General features: G+C 43.9%; 1 protein-coding gene across 1 annotated transcript in view; it reads right to left on the bottom strand.

Moving 5' to 3' along the window:
• Positions 1-25991, bottom strand: part of LOC147684780 (uncharacterized) — a 286561-nt gene that overhangs the window by 140431 nt on the left and 120139 nt on the right. Inside the window, exon 9 of the mRNA XM_086939730.1 lies at positions 18039-18163. Coding sequence (XP_086795856.1) covers positions 18039-18163 — 125 coding nt within the window. The remainder of the gene's footprint in view (positions 1-18038; positions 18164-25991) is intronic.

A 25991-nucleotide genomic window follows, 5' to 3' on the forward strand; every position in this document is an offset into this window, starting at 1 on the left:
TCTATAAATTATGCACTATTTGACGATAAACTTTTTCTCTACCTGCAAATCTTTCAAGAGGTTGTTTGTATTGTTAGCTCTTCCTGTTTAAAAACACTCAAAACAAATCATTGGTCCAAAAGGGTGACCTGTGGCACTCTGTTATAATTTATAACAATAGTGGTAAATGTAATGGCAGTAAACGATCACTGGTATTGGCTAAAGGCTTGTTTTAAAATTCATTTATTTGTGACATTTGTAGAGCCCCGGTTTGGCACTGAAGGACTGTAGGACGATGTACATATCAACCGGGCTATGTATCTCTTTGAAGTGGACACAGAATGCATACAAGAGACACACACAGGAGAGAGGAATGTGTAATAGTGAAGCAAGAGAGGGAGAAAGGGAGTGGCATAAATTGGCTTGGCAGGGCACTTAGGGCCGGATTACTATTTTGCCACTCCAGTGCCCTGCTCTAGACCACCAAATTCGACTGCCTCCGCCAGGCTCGGACTGGCCGTTGCGGGCACCGGGCAATCCCCCGGTGCGCCGTAAGGGTGGGGGCCGGATTTGGGCCACTGGGGGCCGTTTTTGTTACAGGGCCGTTTTTGCAGCGTTGCTGCAAAAACGGCCCTGTAACAAAATCGTCCGGAAACCGGCCCCGGCAAAGAGCTCGGTGGCACTCCCAACACCCCCTGGGGGGTGGGGGGGCCGGCCGAGCACTTTGCCACGGCCGGTTTTGGTTCCCAGTCCGGCCCTGGCCTCCGCCCACCAGATTAAGAGTTTCCTCGTAGTCTGGTGGGCATGCGGGCGGTGGGGTGGTCCCATTGCGGTGCCTATTGAAAAGCCACCGCAATTGGAGTGCCTAAGGTCATTCCTTCACACTGTGCAGTCCATGTCATGCAGGAAAGGGGGTGAATGCAGAGAGGGGTGCACAACATGTTGTCCTCCTGATTGCATCCCATTCACAGGGTCAATGGGGCCTCTCTATGACCCCCTTTGTTTACCCACTGCCAGCCTTTTAATGGCAGACTCATTACCATTAAAAGGCTGGGGGTGGGGAAACTAATAATATGCTTGGTGGTGCCGGAGCGGCACTGCCAAAATATTGCTTCACCAGACCACTGCAAGACGGCCAGGGATTGCGGATCCCTGGCGGTTGCAACGGTCCTCTGGAGATCTGATTGCAGTACTCGTAATGTAGAGGTCGGACCGTTGGTGCAGTGATCCCCGACCACCACCATGCCTCCACCTATGGACTGCCAAACTCATAATCTGGTCTTTAGTCCTAAACTAGTAGGTAGGTGGCGAAAGGTCGGTCATGAGAACTTTCTTGAATTGCAGTAGGGAGAAGGAAAGTCTTAGGTGGAGAGGTTTGGGAAAGCAGTTTATAGTCTTGAGTGGAGGTTAGTTTTCATTTGCAATTTTTGTTGGTTGTTTTTTGACTCAGCCTCAGATCATATTTGGGCTTCTAATTCAATTTTGCATGCAACTTTAGATTGTGCCTGAGAATCAATAACAGTTGAGGGCAAACAGCACACAACACAGCAGTTTGCCCCATGATTTGTCAGGTAAAACATGCCAAAACTGCAGGTGCAAAGTGTGTTCATTTATTTATTTATTTAGAAGGTTTTATATAGCGTGAACTTGACCCACGAGGGTATCAGAGCACTTTACAGAATACAGTTATAATACATAAAAATATGAGGTAGTGTAAGGCATTAGGTATTCGTCATTACGTACAAGACAGGTATATAATAAATGGGTAACATAGGTGACCCGTAGATGACACATGACTAGATGTCTGCCTAGAATGAAGTCTTAGGATGTGAATTTGTTCATTAGGAGTATTTTTACTTCTTTTTTTAAGGCGGTAAACGACGAGATTCCACGTACCCCTGGAGGTAAGGAGTTCCAGATCTTTGGAGCAATCCCTGAGAACGCTCTGCAACCAGTTCTCTTTTTATGAAAGGATTGTGGTTTCAGAAGTAAAGAACTCGTGCTTCGTAATTGTCTGCATCCTCCTGATTGTTCTAGCTTTAGAGCTAAGTAACTGGGTGTATTGTTATGTAGTGCTTTATGGGTCATGCAGGCAACCTTTAGGCTTATTCTTGCCTCCTATGGCAGCCAGTTAAGAGCTCTCAAGGTTTTTAGAAATGTGGCTATTTCTTTTAGTTCCTGATACCAATCTAGCCGCAGCATTAAATGATGCCCTCAGCGGAGCTAGCTTGTATTTGGGGAGACCACAGAGGGTGGTGCTTCCATAGTCTAATCTCGGTAGCACTAGGGCCTGCACTGCCATTTTTAGGTCGGCCTAAGGGAGGAAGGGTCTGAGTTTTCTTAATATACTCATTTGGTGATTAGCTCCCTTGGTGGCATTAGTGATGTGCGTCTTCATCTTCAAATGTTTGCCTAAGGTGACTCCTAGTGATTTCGCGGAGTCAATGATGAGGGGAGCACAGTCAAAAGAGGTTAGGTGTTTCAGCCATAGGTCTATCTTAGGTATGTGATTGGGTGTGGAGAGGAGAATGAATTCTGTTTTTTGGGTGTTAAGCATGAGGTGGTTGTTAGCGAGCCAGTTTTGCTTGTTCTGTAGAATAGTTTTGAGGGAAATGAAGTCTTCTGGAGTGGAGATTTTCAGATACAGTTCGGTGTCGTCCACATACAGGTGATATAGAATATTTGCTGATTTCAATGTGTTCCCCTTTAAGAGGATGGGTGATAGGGCAGAGCCCTGTGAAAAGCCTAGGGCGACTACGGAGGGTTGAAAAAGTGAGTTCTTCATCTTGAATCTTTGTGTTCTGTTATTTAGGAAGGATGAGAACCATTGTAATACAGTGCCCGAGAGGCTCATCCTTCCTTCCAATAGGGACAAAAGGTTGTCGTGCTTCACTGTATCAAAGGCAGAGGACAAGTCAAGCAGTATCATTAGGCATGCTTCGTTGTGGTCAAGCATTTTTAGTATATCATCCATTATGTGGGTGAGTGCAGATTCTGTGCTGTGACCTTAACGGAAGCCAGATTGGTGAATATCTATGAGTTTGAAATTCTCAATATGATTGCATAGTTGTATTTTTACACATTTCTCCAACAGTTTCGCCAAGGTGGGGATGTTGGATATAGGGCAGTAGTTGTTGAGATCAGATGGGGTGGGGTCGGATTTCTTTAGTATAGGTGTGACCTGCCCTATTTTAAGACAGTGCGGTATGGAGCCTTGTCTCAGAGAGGCCTTTACAATTTTTGCCCATAGTGGTAGGATAGAAGTTTTTATAATTTTGAATAAGGCAGGAGGAAGGGGCTCAGAGAAGTGATTGGAGGGGTTGATTGCTAGAAGAATGTTATAGATTGTTTGTTCAGGGATTGGCGAGAAGGTAAGCCAGGAGGCATTTATAGTTCCCTCATCCATGGACCAATTGAAATAATTTGCAAACTGCAGACAATTCCACATAATGCGGGGTGTGACTGAAAATCGGGTGTAACTTGTGGATCTGTCGGTTATCAGCTCACGTTATTTGCAAGCAACAAGCAATCCGGTCCTTTAGAGTCTGAAAAAAGAGGAACTAGAGATTTTGCAGGTTCTTCTGGAAATTCAAACTTATCGGTTTGCTAAGTAGTCCAGTGTGGGTGGCCTGAGAGATCGACAAGAACAGTTTGAAGTGGATGTATGTTTGAACAAGACTTGGCAAAGCCAATAAGTCTTGCCTTTTAAAACCAAAGCACACCTATTGGCTTTTTGCTGATACAGTGCTACAGTTCTCAATCGGCAAAGAGAAAAAAAATGTTTGTTTTCCGATGCTGACCAGCATTGGCAAAAACAAAGCAAAAGGAATGATGTGTACCGACAAGTCTCATCACAGATCCGTGCACATGCGTCATAATGTTACTGCAGTCTAGCATACTGGCATATGGGCATACCTTGCCATGGTGGCAGATATCTATCATCGAGTGGTAAATAAAAAGAAAATGCAAAAGAGCATGTTATGTGTCAGGAATTTACACACAACATCGGTTTCTTGCGTAAAATGTCAGAATCCGCAGGGTCATCAGTTAAATCATGTGATTATTCAAAGTGCTATTTATGAAATATGCATACAGACTTAGGTTGTTGCTATTTATTTCGAACTGTTGCCTGCTTAAAGAATTAATGTGATATTCTTCATATTTTTGCCTAAAACTTACTTTATTGCCCATGCTGACCTTCTTGTGAAATCCTGCCTAAAAGTGTAATTTCCTTCTAGTGTTAAAAACACTCAGCACAATGCGCAAATAGGAGTTTGTTTATGGTTGTCAGGAAACCAGCTTCCTGACAACCAGGTTTTTTTCCCGATCTTTCTGGACGCTGTCAGCACGCACTTGGGAAACGCCCAAGAACACTATAAATAGGCATGCTACTGGAAAGCAGTGCTTGACTTCGTTTTGACACGGACGTGTAAAGAAGATCATGGGCCAGATGTAGGAGCCCTAATACCGGTCGGAAACGGCTGATTTCGGCCGTTTCCGACCAGTATTATGGTTTTCAGATGTAGGGGGCTGAAAAATACAGAATCTGTATATTTACCGATTCGGTAAAATTACCGAATCGGTAAATTACCGAATCGGTAAATATACCGATTCTGTAATTACAAATGTAGGTGGCACAGTTTACAGTGCCACAGGCCCTTAAGAGTCGGTATTTTACCACCCAATCCAATTGGGTGGTAAAATACCGAATCCAGGTGTGCATGCACATGTGTGCATGCACACCTATGCCATGTGACAGACAGACATGTGCCACATGGCACACATGCCTGTATTTGGGGTGCTAGAGGGTGTCAAAGTGACACCCCCTGCACCCTTGCTGAAATCGGTATTTACCGATTCGGTAAATACCGATTCCGTAATGCCCATTGATTCCTATGGGCTTCAATGCCCATAGGAATCAATGGGCATTACCGAATCGGTATTTACAGAATCGGTAAATACAGAATCTTAACGATTCGGTATTTACCGATTCTGTAATACCTACATCCCCCCCTCTATTTTACCACTTCTTAAATACCGAATCGGTAAAATTCGGTATTTAAGAAGTGGTAAAATAAAAGTACCTTTATCTAGGCCCTTCTGCTTTCCGGCGTTGGTGCTCGAGAGTCTTCAGGCAGAGGCCCAGCAGTCCGCATTGGTATTTAAGAATCTTCAGCCTTTTTGAAAGAGGCCTGGTAGCCCGGCACCTTTCAGGAACAGAGGGCATTCAGCACAGCAAGACCGCTAAGTCTGTGATTGTGTGTTGAGTGACTTGGGGCCCGATGTAGGTAAATCCCATTTACCGATTTTGAAATACCGAATTTTACCGATTCGGTATTTCAAAATCGGTAAATGGGATGTAGGTCCCAACATCTGGATTCGTTACCGAATCCTTACCAATTCTTTAATTACCGATTTGGTAAATACCGAATCGGTAATGCCCATTCATTCCTATGGGCTTTGAAGCCCATAGGAATGATTAGGCATTACCGATTCGGTATTTACCGAATCGCTAATTAAAGAATTCACAAGGGTGCAGGGGGTGTCACTTTGACACCCTCTAGCACCCCCAAAACGGGCATGTGTGCAATGTGGCACACAGACATGCCCTAAGGGCACGTCTGTCTGTCACATGGCACATTTGTACATGCACAGATGTGCATGTACACAGGAATCGGTATTTTACCATGGATTTGTATTCCATGGTAAAATACCGATTCTGTAAGACATGTGCTGATGGAACATTGGCTACCTACATTGCATTTTCGGTAATTTTACCGAATCGGTATCATTACCGAATCGGTAAATATTACCGATTCTGTAAATTTACCGATTCGGTAATGATAACGATTCGGTAAAATTACCGAAAATGTGCCCCTACATCTCGATAGCCCTTTACCGATCGGAAACGGCCGAAAATCGGTATTTTCGGCCGATTCCGATCGGTAAAGGGCTACCTACATCGGGCCCTTGGTGCCTTTAGTCTGCATGATACTTTTATTTAATGTTCACGTTTACTTTTATTTTCTACAAGCTGCTCGAGACTTTTGGGACACTCTGTATTTAGTACTGTTTTAAGTTCAAGTTTCCAACGTGGCTAACAGGACATTAGTGTTTTTTAGACTTGAAACAAATGTATCACTGTTTTTTACTTCATTAACGTAATCTACATATCTTGCGCGGCCAGTAGCATTCTTGTGTTTAATGAGTAGGTTAATGTATCAGTGCTTTTTGCATATAAATGGGATATCAATGTCTGCTTCTATGATAACTGGTGACAGATTTTAAAAAACAAGCACAGATGACAAAAGGTGAGGTGGTGAGCCTATTATAATATACAATAAGTGAAAGTAACAAAAAGGAAACTCTTAACTAAAATGCACATGGTTTCTATTCTGTTGCTCCCATACAGTTAATTTTCGCATGATGTGTAATAATTGTCTGGTGCTAAGAGATTCCCATGAAAGCTAATCTCTCTGATATGTAAATGGACAACTGTAGAAGGTGAACAGGTGATTATTATTTGTGAATAACAATATACACATAATATATCAAGTTGTTGTAAGAATCTAAGGACAACGCATATCTTGATTTTCTTTATGGGTAGAAGAAGATGATTCTGCACATCAGATCCCGGCAAGTCCAGGTGGCCGAAACGGCAGTGTCTCTTCTCTCTGTGTTTTTGTTTCTCATCCCAAATCCCTTCCCTCTTGGAATATTTTGTCAGAATTACTGTTTCAATTACCAGTGAAACTGGTTAATATTCAGAGAGGGTTGGGGCCCTATAATCACCCCTGCTGACTACCTGGTTTTCAGGTGAGTGGTAAGACCATCATAACATTATGAAGAAGCAGCCCGGCTGAAAATGGAAGTATCCAGGCACTCCAAAATCGAAGTAATAACATTTGCTACATGGAGAGTCAGGAGTTTTAAAGGAGGGCCAGACGAGGTGAAGAAGTCATTGCTGCCAAGCGGTGGGACGAGCAGGGAAGAGAATGCAGGAACAATGGCTAAACAGGATTAAATATTTAAAATAAAAAGTGGTGGGCGAGTAATTGAATAGGGTATAGCAAGAAAACACATGCACTCCAATGGAGCGCTAGAAGAAAATTGACAACATAGGGCCTTATTTATGAAGGACTTGCGCCGCCGATGCGTCACTTTTTCCCATGTTAAAAGTGACGCACCGGCGGCGCAAGTCCTTCATAAATAAGGCCCATAGTTCCCAGAGTGCAAGCAGTGAAAAGACAAATATCATCCAATCAGAACACAACAAAGAAGAAATACTCCAGAGGTGACACAAACAAATAATATGGAGGAAAACCATTGAATTAGAAGCAGGGAAATGAGATAAAATAGAAATCCATCCAACCAAGATTAAGGGGCTGACCCAAAACCCATTACATGTCTTTACAAACAACAGACAAAACTGTCTGTAGGCAAGACCTAAAAAAGAGCCAATTCATTTGTTGTAAGGTTAGAATGATATTACTTCTTCCACCCCCCTTGGTATCAGGCAGGCTGCAGCACATCATGCAGTCTTTAATATTGTCAAAGTGGTTATCGGGTAACAAGTGATGCACAGCTTTGACCCCATTGATGTGTAAAAGCACAACAGCCGGGACCATGGGAGAAAAAGCTTAATTTTGCACATTAAGATACACCCATGCACTTTAGGCTTTTTCTTCACGTGCCAATAAATAAGACACTGTCGTTGGTTGGTCCAAGAGATTTGGCAGAGGGAAAATGCCTAAAAAAAATTAATTACGCTTTCAATCAATGCTTGGACATAGGTTTGGCAAGTGCTTTGGTTAATGAGGACACACAATCTTCCTTTAGTTTCAGCTTAAGGGTGAATGTCCATCGCTGAATGGTGTATGGGCATGATGTGACTCTCTGAAACATGGTTGTGTGTCATTAGTTTATTAGTGCCACGTCACCATGCATAGACTGAATAAAATGAGGGTGAGTATCAAGCTTGGGGGGACACTATGGGTTAGCGGGAAGAGATCAAACCTGGACAAGTTTCATTGTTTTCTGTTTCGGAGTCCTGAGGTGAAATTGCCAACTTGTCATATTACAACCTGAGAGCTATGATCAACAAGCCAATATTTAATTATGATTTTTAAGAACATGCTGAAAAACAAAAAGTGAGTACATGCACTTAGAGCATGTACTTTACTGTTGTCTGAAATATAGGGCAGAATTTGTTTATGATCAACAATTTTTAAATCTTTGCCTTTAACTCAACTAAAAGGAATGCAATTTTACTATAGGGTTTTTTTGTGTGTCATCTGTGATGCATTTATAATCTGCACAATAATTACTATCTGCACTTGTCTACGATACAAAGTAATTTCGGAGGAAGTTTGAACGTGCATCAAATGATGAGTGTGTCATTGAAAGGAGTAGAATATTTTTGTGTGTATATAATTACTGTTTTTTAATCAATACTATCTGATGAATTGTGCATTTAAATATACATTTGCACGCTTTAGATTCTCCCAGATAAGGAATCTTACATTTAACTATGAGGAGGGGAGTCGGGGGGGTGCTAGAGGGCGCACTGCGGAATGGCTGGCTAGTGTGTCAGCTCCGCCGGACGGGCGCAGAAATAACGGCCTTTGACCCTCTAAAGACACCGCCAATGAAACGAAAATGCTCGAACTGGACGTCGGAATAAGCAGCCCATACATTTCTGACGGGAAAATGCCGAAATAGAGAAAGCTGTGGCATTTATCGGCGAAAATCACCACGGAGACGAGCGGAGCTCCAAGATGGCCGCGCCCGACGCTCGATGCTGCTGGTGATTTGGACAGCTACAAGTCCAGAACTGTAATATCCCTGACCCGCCGAGCGAACCACTGAGGTACTGCCCACCTACCAACACAGCGAGACGGCCGTGGTCGAATGCAGGCAAGGAGAACGCCACAACACGGGATGCGTTCAAGCGACCACAAAATGGTGGCGGCGCTGGAACGCAAGTAAACTATAGCGACGGTTGCCCATGAAAAGACTGTCAGGAGTCGCGGCGAGTGCGGGGTGTCTCTGAGCGACAGACAACTGGAGCGGAAGGCAAGTGGGAGAGATGGCGAGAGGAGAAGAGGCCTCGATCTAAAGGCACGAAAAGGATCATAGACCTCAGCGACCCGCTGCTGCACTGACGGCAAACCATCAAGGGAGGTAGGGCGCGTTATCAACGGTGCCTGCTGTGCGGCTGAGACAACTGCCTGTGTCGGAAGACGTTCACCGACACCATTATGAATGCTGGCACTCCTGCCCTGAACGAACAGTAGTGAGACGTAAGCAGAATAAACACCATGAGACTAGCAGCGATGTACTAGTTAACATTATACTAAAGCTCGCAAGGGTGCTGTACTGTTGGGGAGCGAAGTACGAGGAGGCCTGCGAAGGTGCAGCTGTAAGGGCACCCTGGCGCCTAGACTTTAGCGGAACATCCAGAGAAAGCACCAAAGGTATAACTGGAGGCAGGAGAGTTCGTACTGGGGTGCGGCAGGGGTGTATGGTTGCGCTGTCATTGGCACCCTCACGCGAATACTGAGCAACCACAAATGGGCATGCACACCCATACGACGTCTGATGAATAAAAATACCTCCCTGTGGGGGTCTAGAACACCGGCACGCCGCAACCTGTCTACTGCAAGCACTTCAGCAGCGGTAAGCCCGGGAGCGCTGAGACGGAGTCCACCAACATACACCGGTAATACGGGGAAGCCAGATAAACAACAGACAAAACTTCCATTCGAGACCAGGAAACAGGTCAAAAACAACGTGACTATCTCGGATGCGGAGGGGGAGCAAGTGATGACCGATGGGACTGGCATGGAGACAGTATTGCGGGCAATTCAACAAAGCCTACAGGAGATGAACAGCAAACTAGACAACGTGATGCTACGAGTGGACAATATGGCGGCGAAGATAGAAAAGCTTGACGAGCGGATTGTGGAGGCAGAGCAGAGGATCTCTAAAGTGGAAGACGACTCCAGAACCACATTGAAAGTGTGCGGCGGCCTAGAGAAAACGCTGGAGGGCCTACGTGCCAAGGTGGAGGACCAGGAAGCGAGGTCTAGGCAAAATAATGTCCGCATATCAGGCCTGCCGGAGTCTACCAACACTGGCAAAATGGAGACTTTCATTGAGACGTTAATGAAAGAGATCTTTGGCGCTGAAAAGCTGTCATCGGTATTCCTGGTCGAACGGGCGCACCGTTCCCTGGCACCCACACCGAAACCGGGTGCTGCCCCGCGCATGATAATTGCCCGCTTGCTCAACTACAGGGACCTGGACACGATCCTCAGACTTGCCAGGGAAATGGGTAAAATCGCATATCAAGGAAATTCTATCCGGACCACACCATGGCAGTACAGTTGGCACGCAAGGAATTCGCTCCAGTGAAAAAGAAACTGCGTGATCTTGGACTGGAACATGCCATGCTATACCCAGCAAAACTTAAAATCACGAATGCGGGTAAGCCTGTTATTCTTCCAACGGTACAAGCAGCACAGGAGTATCTCAAGAAAATGGGAAAACGGCGGAAGGTGCAGGATCGAGATGAACCAACAAGTGATATCGACTGAGTTGACGTGGGAATGGAAACCGCATCCCATTACAGGGCAAGACGGGACTAGAGACACCTTGGTGCCGCCACGGATTAGCACCTGCGTTGACGAACATTGCATAAACAGGGGGCCCGTGGAATACACTTAGAATTGATCGGTATATGAAAGCGGGACCCCAATGAGCCATGCACGTGGACCACACTGACATTCTGAGCACGAGATGGTATCTTGCACAGTGAGTAAACTGGTGGTGCATTGCGGACCAGGGTTGTGGGAGAGTCCTTATGACCGCCGCTGTGATATGCAGCGCCATATTGATAAAGGTACCCTGGACCCATTGGTCATGAAGGCGGGCAGTGCATGGGCCCAGTGTGCACGGCCGAGGAATTGAACCAAACTGTACAGTCCTACTGGACAAAACAGCAGAGATAGTCTCGTACACAAGGGCCTTATTGTACTGCACTACTATAATACGGCGGACACAGACGAATGAGGTTGTATTGCATAGTACTGCTGATAGATTATGGCGGGAGGACGAGGGAGTAAAAGGGAATTGTTGCGAATTTTTTAATAGAGCGCATGCGTCTGTCCACGTCCACTATGTGGATGGAGACGTGTGTACCTGGTGACACCCCCAAGTGGGTGCGCCCCAATTCAGGTTCTACTATGGGTTTAATTGTTGTGAAGGGAAGGCTTTGGCAAAGTTTGGGCGATAAAGTGGGTGGGGGTCGGGAAGGGAAACTGGGAGTTGTTCGACTTGAATCACTGTGTCTGAGAAGCATGGCGACCTCCTTATTCATAAAATGCATTGCTACGGATGTCATACTCCATTTCAAGATCATAATCTTTCGACGAGAGGTAGAGCAAACTGCAGGCCTACCATACACAAGGGAGACACCTAGCAAGATATGGCAGACACTACACCTAATGCCGTGACACGACCTAGCACACTGAAATTTATCACGTGGAATGTAAGAGGCCTAGGCAACCCGAAAAAAATTTGGCAGATATTTGCATATTTTGATCTCATACACATTGACATAGCCTTCTTGCAGGAAACGCACATAGCAGCCAACAACACATCTACGTTAGGCGCTAGATGGGCGGAATCAGTCACCAGCGCGAATTACTCATCCTATTCTAGAGGGGTCAGCATTTTAGGATGGAAAGGGGTACAATTTAAGACCTCAAACATACACAGAGACTCTGAAGGCAGAAGCGTCATTGTGGTGGGTACGGTGAGACAGCGACAGGTAGTATTGGTGAACACTTATGGCCCTAACATAGACGACCCAGGGTTCTTCAGGAAAGTGTGGCACACCATAGCAGATATCCAGGCCGGGGAGGTGATTTTAACATAGCGCTGCGGGACGGGCTAGACAGGACACTCCACACGTCGGAACCACATGTTAAAGCGAGAGCAATGCTCCGAGATGCTATGGAAGACTTACGGATGGCTGATGTGTGGAGGGTTCATCACCCAGGGGAGATAATAGCGACACACATTAATGCAGCACACAACAGCTAGTCTAGACTGGACTACTGGCTAGGCACACAAGATGTGATCTCATGGGTTACTCATATAAAACATCTCCCAAGAACGCTTTCAGATCATAGCACTGTGCTCCTAGAGGTAAATATCCCAAACTACGAGCCTCCGCCTTTCACTTGGCGTTTCAATGCGGCGGCATTGCGTGACCCATTGTACGTAGACACCATACATAAGGCAATAGTGGATTACTTTGACCTGAACTGCCCCACGACTGAAGACCCTTGTCTATTATGGGAAGCTTTTAAAGCCACAATACGGGGGTATGCATAGGTACATCCACGGGCATACTGAAGGAAATAAGGCAACAGCTAAAAACATGTGAGAGCGCCATACACGCTTTAGAACAGAGATATACACAAAGAGGAGACCCTACAATATTGGGAGAAATACAAGCACTACTGGTGGAACATCGACAGTTTGCAGCTGACGAGCTTAAATATGTGTCCAAACGTAGAACTGCTAGAAGGTACGGAGAAGGAGGCAGACCAGGTAGAGCCCTAGCAGAAAAAATTTGCTCAGGACGTGCGCCCCAACACATAACAGCTATACGAACCCAGACGGGAAGTGTAACGAGGGACATTAAGGGGATAACAGGTGAATTCATGGCCTCCTATGGTAAACTATATGAGGCACGTCCATCAATGCCACAGGAGGACCTACTGTCCTACATGGCAGATGTGGAAATTGCATGGCTAGCTGACGGTCACAGGGAATACCTGGCTCACCCTATAACCGTGGAAGAAGTCACGGATACTATTAAACGGCTACCGAATGGCAAAGCACCGGGGCCAGACGGATTCGTGACGGAATTCTATAAGATGTTTGTGGACTTGCTAGCCCCACACTTAGTAAGATTGTATGGAGCAGCGCATGAGGCCCAAACTCTACCAACGTCTATGAGAGAGGCTATGCTTATTGCGTTATTAAAGCCGGGTAAGGAAGAGGATAAATGTGACTCATATCGCCCCCTCTCACTTATGAACGTAGATACGAAAATAATAGCAAGCTTATTGGCAGACAGACGTAAACCACTAATGCCCTTGTTGATACGGCCTGACCAATCTGGCTTCATACCAGACAGATCTACTACACATAACACGCGCACATTATTTGCATTAGCTCACTACCTGGCGCCAGAAATAAAAGCTGTGGCAGTACTGTTAGATGCGGCTAAAGCGTTTGAGACAATAGACTGGCCTTTTCTTCACGCAGTTCTGTTACGCATGGGGTTTCCACATATATTCATGGGGTGGATCACAATGCTATACACGAACTTAACAGCACGCATTAGGATAAACAAATATGTATCAGAGCCAATTCCAATCTGTCGAGGCACCAGACAGGGGTGTCCACTCTCACCGATGCTTTTTGCTTTAATACTAGAACCCCTGGCCTGCAAAATCCGACAACACCACCATTATTCAGCCATACAACTCCAGACGCGCCCCATACACATCTCCCTCTATGCAGATGATATAGTTTTATATGTAAAAAATCCGGAACAGAACCTCAACCCATTATTAAGAGAATACATAAAATTCGGTCAGCATTCAGGTTTACAGATCAATTGGGCCAAGTCCCTTATTTTGGCGATGACGGATGGTACACACCCGACGGCCTTGGACTATCCACTAGAATGGCAAGATGAGCCAACAAAGTACTTGGGAGTATGGTTCCATAGGGATCCAGAACTGGTCATCCGTACTAACTACGGCAGAGCGATAGCGTCCTTAGAAGACAAGGTTAAACGATGGAATAAACTGCCATTGTCCCTGGCGGACAGAGCGGCGATAATCAAAATGGTGCTTTTGCCGAAGTTCCTTTATTTGTTCAATAATATCCCAATAAAGCCACCTGCAGAGGTATTCCGAAACATTAAAAAACTGGTGCTTAATCTGCTCTGGGCGGGAAAACAAGCCAGGCTGGACTTACACACTATGACACTGCCGTATGCTAAGGGGCGTTTCAAGGTCCCAGATTTATATCTTTATTACTTATGCGCTCAGGCGCAATTTGCGCACTACTGGTACCACGTAATACCTTTCCTGACTCACATGGCGGTGGAGGCAGGAGATGCAGACCCGATCCGGCTGGCCAACATATTACCACACAAACGACTTAGATTACATGACCACGACATTAACCCGGTTAACACTACCACGGAAGTGTGGAGACTGATGGGAAAAGCAGCAGACAGCCTACCACTTTACGTACCCGCGCTTCCGCTAGAGCTTCACCCGGCGCTTTCGGTCACGCAGGAACAGGTTGGAATGGATTTACTGAAGTGTGCTGGGATAGACAAGCTAGGCGACCTATACAAAGATGGAGTCTTCCAGACACTAGACAAATTATATTAGTAATCCGACACTACTATTTAGTTTTAATTACTACCGGCTGCAAAAAGCACTTTTCTACCTACCCGGAAGAACCCAAGACCCTGACACCTTTGCAGTTGGTACTCACCACACCCACGGCCTCCCACTTGGTATCGAAGTTATACACAAGCATACAACAAGACATAGGAGGGAACACTGAGGGGGTGAGAGATAAATGGAGCGCAGTGTTAGAGGAACCACTCTCAGACGACGAATGGACAACCACTTGCCTGCTCACTGGCATACTGACGCCAAATGGAAACTTGAGGATCATTCACTATAAATATCTGCACCAAATGTACTATACACCCCAGAGGCTACACAGATACGGGCTAAGGGATGACTCCAACTGTGTTAGATGTAGACAGGAGAATGCGGACTTCATGCATTTAGCGTGGCACTGTCGCCGGGTGGCGGGTTTCTGGGAGCAGGTGATACAAGCTCTAAACGAAATGCTTGGGGCATCACTTGAGTGTAGGGCCAAGGTTTGTTTGTTGGGTATTGTTCCGCAACTGAGAGCGCAAAGGCGCAAATTTTGTGTGGTGGCACTGTTACTGGCCAAACGGAGGGTGTCTTTGCATTGGAATAGTAGAAGGGGACCGAAGGTTAAAAACTGGCTGGAAGATTTAACATATTTGCCGAGACACACTGGCCACTTATGAGGAAGAGTTGCCGACCAGGTCACGTCCCAGAGACTATTGGATGTATTTACGTACCTATTTACTAGAACATGAAACGGCGCAGAATGATGATAATTAATAGCAAGGACTACGACAAAGTACATGGAATGGAGTAATGAATTGTCAATTTGTAATGGGGGGGGGGAGGATGCTGTGACACAGTGATCTTAATTCTAGACGTTCTTTGTTTTTTACTTGTTTTGCTATTTTTCCAGAAAAAATATACAAAAAGTAAGAAAACTAACATAAATGAATGCATATATAGCACTGCACTATGTTTCAAATGCTGCTTCCTACAACGCCGCCGGTCCTACGGATGTCGGCTGATGGGCCGTGTACAACGAGAGCATAATTTGCGGGCTGTACAACTGTGTAGCCAGCCTGTTATGGTTGTAGGCGTAAACATGTATATTATTTATATGAAAAGTGCAATAAACTTCTTACACCAAAAAAAAAAAAAAAAAACTATGAGGAGGGGAGTTGAGTGGACTGACCCACTTTGAAAATGGCTGGTGAGCAAACAATCAGATAAACAACTCCTATCTGAATTATATGTCCTCTTGCGACCTACACAAAAGACAGACAAAAGTCCAGCCCAACGACGATAGGAAGTGGAACTGGGGTGGCAGCTCTCTGCAAAAGATTGAAAAGATATATACCATAGAGCTCGACACACGACCTATAACATAGACAGCCCTGAAGATCACCTCATATTGGTATTTCAACCCGGTACGGTACGGCTTCATAGGGGGAACCCAGCCCGTATTGTCACATGCTGGAAACAATGCGGGAAGAAAGGCATGCTTACACACATCCTTTGGGAGTGTACAAATCTGGCACCGTTCTGGGCCTCAGTGTTAAACGACATCGACACCTACTTCCCAATGTAATTTCCAAAATTCCTGTCCTACATCCTACTGGACCTCCCTAATTCCCTTAACATATCCCTTTGCAAAGTGCTCCACAGAGTTTACGTTACCGGGCCACGGCTCGTGCGAATGGGTAGAGCGCTTAGCGCAGCATGCAGGAGAGAATGTGGAGAAGAGGGCACATTGATGCATATTCTTTGGCACTGCACCTTCATACAGACTTACTGGGAGATGGTTCACAAGAAATTGAGAGTTTTTTGGGGATTGGCAGTACATATGGAGGTCCCTAGATGCCTTTTGAATCTATGGGAACCGACTGACCTCAATGATTATGAGAAACAATGGGTCACATTGGCGTGTATGGTGGCCAAGCGAAACATTGTGCAGTTGTGGGGTGCCCGCCAGTCGCCTCAGATACATAAATGGGAAGAAGACCTTGACTGGTGCATGATGAGAGAAGGGGTGGTCTATTTGGCCAGGGGCTGCCCCCGGAAGTGGGGGAAGGTGTGGGGGGGCGTGGAACCAGTATCGTGGTGGCCTTTGTGAAGCCCCCGGGGGAGACTTGAATATTGCAGCACAGGAATCCCAATGATCCCGACGTTTCTTTTTCTATCCACTGCTTTATCCTGCACAGTGCCCAATGAACCGAAATGTTGTAATGATTACACTCAGCTGAGATCTTATTATTTTTATTGTTTTGTTTTTTCATAATAAAAAGATTTTAAAAAAAACATATCCCCTTGCATCCTGCATAGGCCGTCCAATAAGCACAGTTCTGGTTGGCTGTACATCAGACTATTCTCTCACTCTGGGGGACTGCCACCATACCGACGCATCTGAATTGGCTGCACCGCTTGTGGGGCGTCCTGGGGATGGAGAGACTCACCCATACACTGTCTGGTCGGGGCAACACTTTTCACACCACATGGCGCCGGCTTATATCATTACTCTCCCTGGAATTTCGTGAACTGACCTGTCTTCTGTATTTGCTTATACTGAGGCTTACGGACCCACCTCATGCTGCACAAGGTGACGCCTCACAATGAAAGGCCTGCATATAGATATAGGCACTGAGGGGCAGATTTACAAGCCCCTCGCAGCACTTTTACGCCACCGTTGCGTCACTTTTGTGAATCAGCGGCGGCGTAAACAATGTGCCACAATGCAGCATATTTACAACGTGACACATCCAGTGAGATGCGTCACGTTGTAAAGCCCTGCGCTACATTATACCTGCGTCTGGTATAATGTATGCAGGGTGGGCGTTCCGTCGCAAGGAGGCCCCGTAAAAGTGACGCAGTGAAATCTACAAGATTTCACGGAGTCACTTTTACGTCCCCGCTGTGTCAACACCTTACGCCTGCTTGTAGCAGGCGTAAGGAGTGACGCAGCATAGCAAGTATAGGGCGCCCCCAAGCAGTGTCGCGCTTGCGACACAAATCCAGCACAGCATCACCTTTGCGCCATCAGATGCATCACGCATCAGTCTATTCTTGCGCCAGGGTGCGCCGCATTATAAAATGCGGCGCATCCATGGTGGCGCAAGGGGTTTCTGCCGTGACGCAAAATAACTGGTGCATCTCTGCTGATATACAGGGATGAGCCAGTTATTGTAAATATGCCCCCGTGTCTTTGCTAGTCACTGAGCAATTGGTACACGGAGGTGGGGGTTAGTGGGAGGGTTGAAAAGGGTGGGGAGTTATTTGTTTCTTATTGTTACAGGAAATGCCATGTCTAATTTGACTTTCTTAAGCTGAACTTTAACTAAAAGATTTGTAACATGACAATAAAATAAATGTAACCATAAATATATATTTGCATTTTCAATTGCTTTTGGGCACATAGGTTTATTACTGTAACATTCTAAACAATATAAAAAATATTCACAGTTTTTCTCACAACTTGAAAAATAAAAAAAATACTAATGCAGGCAAACATAACACGAGTTGTGTTAACATTTTTCACAAGGTGTGAGCAGTACTTTTGAGGGTAGGTGTACTCACCACTGTAGCTCTTGTTGTGAAGAGAATTCAGAAAATCCCAAACATCTTTCACTCGCTTTACCATTTTGGAAGACAGAGACAGATATGCATAATTTTCATAACCTAGAATTTCAGCTGTTTCTTGCCTTTAAAAAAACAAAAACAAAGTTTCACAAGACGGTCATACATACAGACACATTTAATTTTGTATACAATTTCCTGAAGAGGTATATCATATGGTCAGCCCACTTCCTTGAATCGACTGCTTCTATAATTTATCCTCTCTTTTCGAATCCGAAGTACATTTCAATTTCAAAAGTGTATATTTGTTTTCAGTTCCAATGCAGCAGAAAAAACATAATTCAGACTACTCTCAGGGCGGTGTGCTACTCCAACAACCAAGACAGGGCAGGACAGTGGGAAACTGAGAAGAATCCAAAAGAACAAGTTACTTACCTTTGGCAGTGTTGTTTCTGGTGGATACTCTATCTAACTGCAGCTGACTAGATAGGGCAGATGTTTTCACAGCAGTGCTCTCTCGTACTCTGAAATATGGTGTTAGCAGCCAGGGTTGGATTGGGATTGAAAATCGGCCCGGGCAGGCTGAAAAAAAGTGGCCCACATTTGCATATTGCTTTGCAAAACACTACTTCAGCGAAATGTTATTAAAAAAAAGTGGGGGAGGGGGGGGGTACACCTGAAAACAAGTGAGGTCACTTTTGCCCAGGCCCCCTGCCCCACTCAGTATACATATATTAATAGGTGGGCCTAGGGAGAGAAAGGGACTGACACCTCTGCCATTGATAAGAGGGAGATCATGGACGCCCATTTACCTCCAGAAAGGCCACTTAGGCACCCACTGGGCCACTGGCAGCATCGAACAATGTAGAAGCGCCAAAATCGGCCCCCAGGCTGCTCAAAAAGCAGCCCACAGCTCGAACTGGACACCGGCCCCTCGGGCATTGCCCGAGTGCCCTCGTTACCAATCCGAGGCTGCTAGCAGCTCTGCGTTGGCCTTGTTCTGGAAGTGCTTGATCGGAGCCGCATATGAGCACCATTCTTGCATGTCAACATCGGTTTCTTTCTTTCAGCGCCTTCGGACGCAAAGTCACAGCTCTGCTCGCTTTTTTGTCAGTCATCGATTTCCTACAAATTGAATTCCAGTGTGCAAGGGAAAGATGTCCCCACCAAAGACTACAGGAATCAAATCAGCCCATAACAATAGGAAACAGACACGAACAAGGTGTGCCTTTGGTGTTTGGGTTTGGGACACAACTCCAAGTCTTATGAAGAATGGGCCCTCATGAACTCAAAGGCAATTAGAAACCGTGAAGTGAGTCTGCATGTTGCCGAACATTGAAAGAAGTTATGGGCCTTGTGTACATCATGCTGCCGCTCTAAGCCGAGGATGAGGACAGGTCCCGCTCTCAAGGCCACTTCCACGACAAGTCTTCTTTGCAGTCAAAGTCATCCAGTAAGTTGAAGTCCAAGTTGAAAAAGATGCATAAGAAGTCGAAGAGTTACTCTACCCATTCAGCCACACTCTGTCGATGTCAAGTCAAGTCAAATTAACTTTATTCGATTTGATAAAATCATACAAAGTACATTAAAACGGTATTATTTACAATTAAAAAATAATTAAACAGTTTGATTTGTAAACAAGTTAATTTGGCAAAATGTGTGCATTAAAATATTTAAAAACACGTTATGTACATCAGTTTTCCAAATTCATACTCCTTCTGGCTCTGGTTGCTGCCACAAGGAAATTGGCCATGGCGAAAGTAATACAGATATTGCCCAATGATTTTAAATATAGCATGGCTGGTCTCACCTGGGAGAAACCAGCTTCTCTTAGGACTGGTAGCAGGTATTTTTTCCTTTGCGCAGAGAAGAAATCACAAAACATAACAAAATGTAAACTGTCCTGAACTGAAAAATTGTCACAGGTGCAAGGGGGTGCTAACTCAGGATTCGTCCAGGTATTAAAATTGCCCAAATAAAAATGAATAAGGTTAAATCTAAATCTTGTTAACAAAAATCTATGGAAGGGATTTGTGACAAAACATAAATAAGGCTCAATTGCGAGTGACTGGAGTGACAAATAATGCATTCGAACAGCCGGTTTTGATAATTCTAATTCTTCTCGCAACAGGCATGCCCTAGACATAAACTGTTTTTTTATGATACTCACATCCTGCTTTGTGATACCAGAGGGAGAGGTGAATAAGTCTAAGCGTCCAAGTTCATTAAAAGATTTGTGCAAGTACGCCAGCCATGGTATCGTGTGACTGTATTCCAAGCTCATCACATCCCTCATGATCATATGGTTTAACGTTAATTCGGGATTTAACCAGGTCTTAAGCCAATATGTTAATGGTGCCAGTCTCAGTTTATCCTGGATATGTTCCATGCCAAGTTCCGTATGAATGGAAAAGACCGGGGAGGATTGGGGGAGGGACAGGACGGAACGTAAAAATCTGTTCTCGGCTACCTGGATTTTATCTAGACGCACATAACCCCATAAAGAAGCACCATACAAAGCCACGGGAAGGGATTTACTATTGTAAACCTGGATAATGGCCTTCATAGGTCTATGACCCAACCTTTTAGCGAAACCTAAGATGGCCATAGATGTTCTTGTGACCGCTAGGCTTTTTGCACGTATCTGTGGGCCCCAGGTACCCCTACTGTCAAAAAGAACTCCCAGATAAGGGAACACAGGGACTCCCGAGACTATCTCCCCTTTACAAAAAAAGGTTTTTGATCTTCTCTTAACCCTTTTCCCTTGTGCTCACACACTCTGTCTAAAGTGAAGATGTGAGGTCATCAAAGTTCCAATCGATCTCACTCAAAAACCTCGCATCAGTAGCCATTTCTGCAACTGGTTTAGATGTTCCCCGATTTCCCCAAGCTGTCAGCAACACAGGTAGTGGCCTTTAAAGAATCCTTTCTGTGAATTTGTGGCACTCTACAGCTCCCTCTGCTGTGCCTTTGGGACCCAAAGATCTGAAGGGACCTTCATTTGGGTTAATTCAGGCATATCTGTCCTCGATGCTGTCTGAGCCCCTAGAACCATCTCAGCCGAAGCAGGCTTGACCCAGACCGGGATTGTGCTCCAATTCCACTGCAGTGCACATGGTCCCCATACAGTCTGGTTCGGATAATACACTACCACTACAGCACAGCAATGCTTAAAGACTATATCATCTTTTTGGTACTGATTCAGATCAGAGTTTGCCACCACCTGGAGATGACAATGGTGATTATGGTAGTGATTTACCCCCAGATTATGAGGATGGCAGCTCAAACATGGAATTACAGGAGACCAGTGGGCTTGATACTTCCCAGACGGTGCACAGACAAAATATCGACTCCAAAATATCGAATGGACAAAATATCGAGTTAAAAATATCGATAATAAAATATCGATCACAAAAATATCGTTGGTCAAAATATCGATTAAAATAATGATAAAAAAATATCGAGTACAAAAATATCGACAAAATATATATAAATAGTCAAAGTAAAAAATTTCAATAATATATAGAAAAAAGGTTAAAAAAATAACAAATTTTTATTAATAGTAATATAAATTGTAGTTAATGTTTAGTAGCGGGATGTTGGGTTAATAGGGGATAAGGGTGGGGAGTAATTTAATAATAATTAATTAATTAATATATGTATGTAAATATTTTTAATTATTAATTAATTGGTAATTAATTAATATTAATTAGTTAATTATTTAATATAATTTTGTACATATTTATAATTAGTAATAATTGGTAATTAAATAATATTAATTAGTTAATTACATTAATTAGAGTAATTTATTTATATATATAATTTTTAGTTATTGTTAATTAATTATTTGGAAAAAAATAATATTAATTATTAAATTAAATTAATTACAGCTAATGTGCTAATATATTTACTTTATTGTTATTGTTAATTAATAATTAATTGGTAATTAAATAATATTAATTAATTTTGGGTAAAGGAGTATTTTTAGGGTTCAGGGTCAGTGTTCAGTTTTTGGGTAAAGGGGTATTTTTAGGGTTCAGGGTCAGTTTTCAGTTTTTGGGTAAAGGAGTATTTTTAGGGTTCAGGGTCAGTTTTCAGTTTTTGGGTAAAGGGGTATTTTTAGGGTTCAGGGTCAGTTTTGGGTTTTTGGGTGAAGGGGTATTTTTAGGGTTCAGGGTCAGTTTTCAGTTTTTGGGTAAAGGGGTATTTTTAGGGTTCAGGGTCAGTTTTGGGTTTTTGGGTGAAGGGGTATTTTTAGGGTTCAGGGTCAGTTTTCAGTTTTTGGGTAAAGGGGTATTTTTAGGGTTCAGGGTCAGTTTTCAGTTTTTCAGTAAAGGGGTATTTTTAGGGTTCAGGGTCAGTTTTCGGGTAAAGGGGTATTTTTAGGGTTCAGGGTCAGTTTTCAGTTTTTGGGTAAAGGGGTATTTTTAGAGTTCAGGGTCAGTTTTGGGTTTTTGGGTAAAGGGGTATTTTTAGGGTTCAGGGTCAGTTTTGGGTTTTTGGGTGAAGGGGTATTTTTAGGGTTCAGGGTCAGTTTTCAGTATCTTATTTAATTATAGTATGTTACTATATATATATATATGTTTTAACAAATAATATTGTAAAAAACATTTTTTATTACTTTCATTTAATTATTATAAGTTAATGTAAGTATTTTTAAGTATATTTTAGTAATTAAATTGTAATATTAATTTAATTTAACACTGTTTTTAATAAAGTCGATATTTTTTACAACTATATTATTGTAAACGATATTTTGTACTCGATATTTTTGTACTTACCTGTTTGTAGATACAAACTCGATATTTTGACTGTCGATATTTTGTCCACGATATTTTTGCAAGTCGATATTTTGTCCCTCGATATTATTTCAGTGATCCTTCCCAGACACATGGTTGATTTAATCCCTTTGACCCCCAAAGGAAAAGAGTTCTTCCTTCATTTTTTTTAAATTAGACGGGCAGCTGCGATTCTTGACCTGCAGTTGTCTTCTGTAGAAGTTTAGAAAAATGGAATTACTGAGGTTTTTCACCCTGGTCCAGCCTCATCTGAGCTTTTACTTACATTCGATGGTGTTCTAAATGATGCAATTATGGGGTACTTGGCCTAGGCATAGTTCTTGCCCAATGGTGAATAGGCAGGTGGCCAGACTCCACGGACTGCACTCTGTGACCCAAGCTTTCTTTCAGAGCACCCTGCTCCAGAGAGTTTGCTAGTCGAGGCTTCCACCAGCTAAGTGAACCCTAATACATTCCCCACATCCCCTCCAGACTGGGAGAAAGAAAGGATTGAGATGTTCAAAAAACAAATGTTCTCTTCACCCAGTCTTGCCTTGAGGTCGGTCAACGCTGTCTACCTTTTAAGCATTGATAAGCATGTTCTCTGTGACATATCCAGCGTGATCTTCTCAGGAGTCCCAGACCAGTATAGGGCCTCCTTGGCACATGCCATTAAAGATGGCCAGGATTGAACCAAATATTTGGATCGGGCTGGTATGGGCACTACTGATTGCTTGGGGTGAGAGGTTGTCAGTAGAGGGGTGCTTTATCGTCATGCATGGATGCAAATCACATGCTGTTCTGGAGATGTGCAAAAAACACAGTTGATGGACAGAATGTAGAACAATGTCATACATTCACCCCAGTACAAGGATCTGGGCCTAAATCCATCATTTTTTTGCACTCCACACCACCCTGGGTTAGACACTGTCCGAACTACCAAGCCGTGAGTGAGCTCCAAGCTCTCTTGATGCAACCGCCCTACATCACTTTTTTATGGACAAACTGATGCTGGGGACCAAGACTGCCTTATTGCCAATAGTCTTGACTCCTTTTCACATTGGGCAATCCCTTCATCCCTTGCAAGACAGCACTCCATTGTCTGGACTCTAAAAGAGATTTACACATTTACATTGCTGGCACCAAAGACCACCTCTTAATGATCAGGTTTTGGTGAGTTTCTCTGAATGGTAAGGTAGTGCAGAAAAGGACTCTGTCAAGGGTGACGGTCTTTGTATTAAGATCTGCTATGTATTGGCCAAAAAACATTGGCCAAAAAACAGCCTCAAGAGCTACTGAGAGTCCATTCCACCAGGCTCAAGGCTGCCACCGCAGCACTGGAATGCAGGGTGCCTGATCGTGATATCTGTCAGGCCGCAATGTGGGTGTTAGTGCACACATTTATGAAGCATGTATCTTCTGTGCTATCAAATACTTGAAGCAGTTTGACATCAGCGATATAGTTAGGATACATCTGATGTCAAACAGCAGGGACAAGCATACCACTCTTGTTATACAAGTGAAATTTATGCAGATTGTGCTTACAGACCAACTTTGTCTAAAGGCAATAGATGCCATTCTTCTTCCCACTTCTGCATGCATCAATACAATAGCTAAGGACAGCCCCAAGCAGGGGTCTGGGAGCCCAGAGAAATGGTGACAATAACTATAGCTTTACCATCCCTGTCCCACTGGTACTTTCAATCTTTTATTAAAATAGTTAATAACAAGACAAATCAAATTAAAGTAAGAAAAACAAAGAATACTAAGTTAGCGAATGTCCACCCAGCCCAAACAATAGAAGATAGCAGTGCGGGGTATCTACGAGAATTACTATAACTCTGGCTTTCAACAACCCTGCATAGTACAGGAAGAATTCTCCAGGTCTCACAAACCCCTACAACTTGTGAGCAATTTTGACTATTTAGGTATCCATTTCAACTGTAAGCCCAACTGAGCATCGCATAGAGAGAAAGCTGTCAGCATACTGAGACAAAGTGCTGCAGTGATGTTAAGATGCAAACAAAGAATAGGGTGTCAACACAATCCTCCAAGTTTCTAGGGTGAAGGCAATATCAGCACTAATTTATGAGGTCAAAGAATGGGGATATATTTGAGCAAATAAGCTACAGAAGATTGGAATGAATTTCTTAAGATCGCTACATCAGCTGGGGTCAGGGACTCCTCTTATCTCGCTATACCGAAAGGTTGGCATCAAACCCATAACAGATAATATCGACATTTGCCCCATCGTATATTAGAGATGGTGGTGAAGGCACTCCCATGCGTAATTTATCTCAGCTCCTTGATCAAGGAGATATCCTATGCTGGAACTATTGCTGATAGATGGAAGTTCCTGGAGCTGGGATTCAGCCACCTTTGAAAGAATCCCATCCTAGTTACAGATAACTAGAGCCAATCTAGTCGACCAGGGACACTGACTTTTTTACAGACTGTAGAACATGCATTGAAAATGGTTCTTGGTCATACAGGTACCTCCTTTTCCACAAGGGAAGCATTGTCCCTAAACCCCATCTGGACTGGATCCAAACAGAGGGAAGATACACTTTAAATGTGAAATTTAGGCTGGGAACTCCTCCAATAAGAGTTCACAGGGTCAGATGGGGCACGTCAAAATCTAGTAGTGGCCATTGTGATTGCAGCATGAGGGGCAAAGACTCAATCCTGCATGTTATGTTCTTCTGTACAAAGACATGGCTGATCTGTAAAAAGTGGTTGCCATCTTTAGTCAAACCTTGTGGGTCCTTCAACCCACTGATACACTTCACACTTTGTTACAGGACATACCAAATGTCAAGACACTTTGCTGTAGTGTTTTATATCTGGTCTGCCTGGTCAACTGCATGCAAGATTAAATTGAAAGAAGCTGGAGAAGGGAGCGTTAGTTTACAGGTGAGAACACAAATCCGTCACCTGGCCACCTTTCGGCCAATGCATGGAATACATTGCCACCGATCATCATGGCCAGAAATGTTGGAGGCATTGAGCAAAACGAGACAACAACCTAACACTATGGTTTGTCATCTATTACTATAATGTATTATTTTTATTTATTATAATTGTGATTATAACCATGAAGCACTTATATAGTGTAACTATCTTTAGTTTTTATGGAAAATGGCAGCAACATTAAAGCTTTACTTACTTCCCTTAA

Source organism: Lissotriton vulgaris, chromosome 10, assembly GCF_964263255.1.
Source record: "Lissotriton vulgaris chromosome 10, aLisVul1.2, whole genome shotgun sequence".
Classification (NCBI taxonomy): domain Eukaryota; kingdom Metazoa; phylum Chordata; class Amphibia; order Caudata; family Salamandridae; genus Lissotriton; species Lissotriton vulgaris.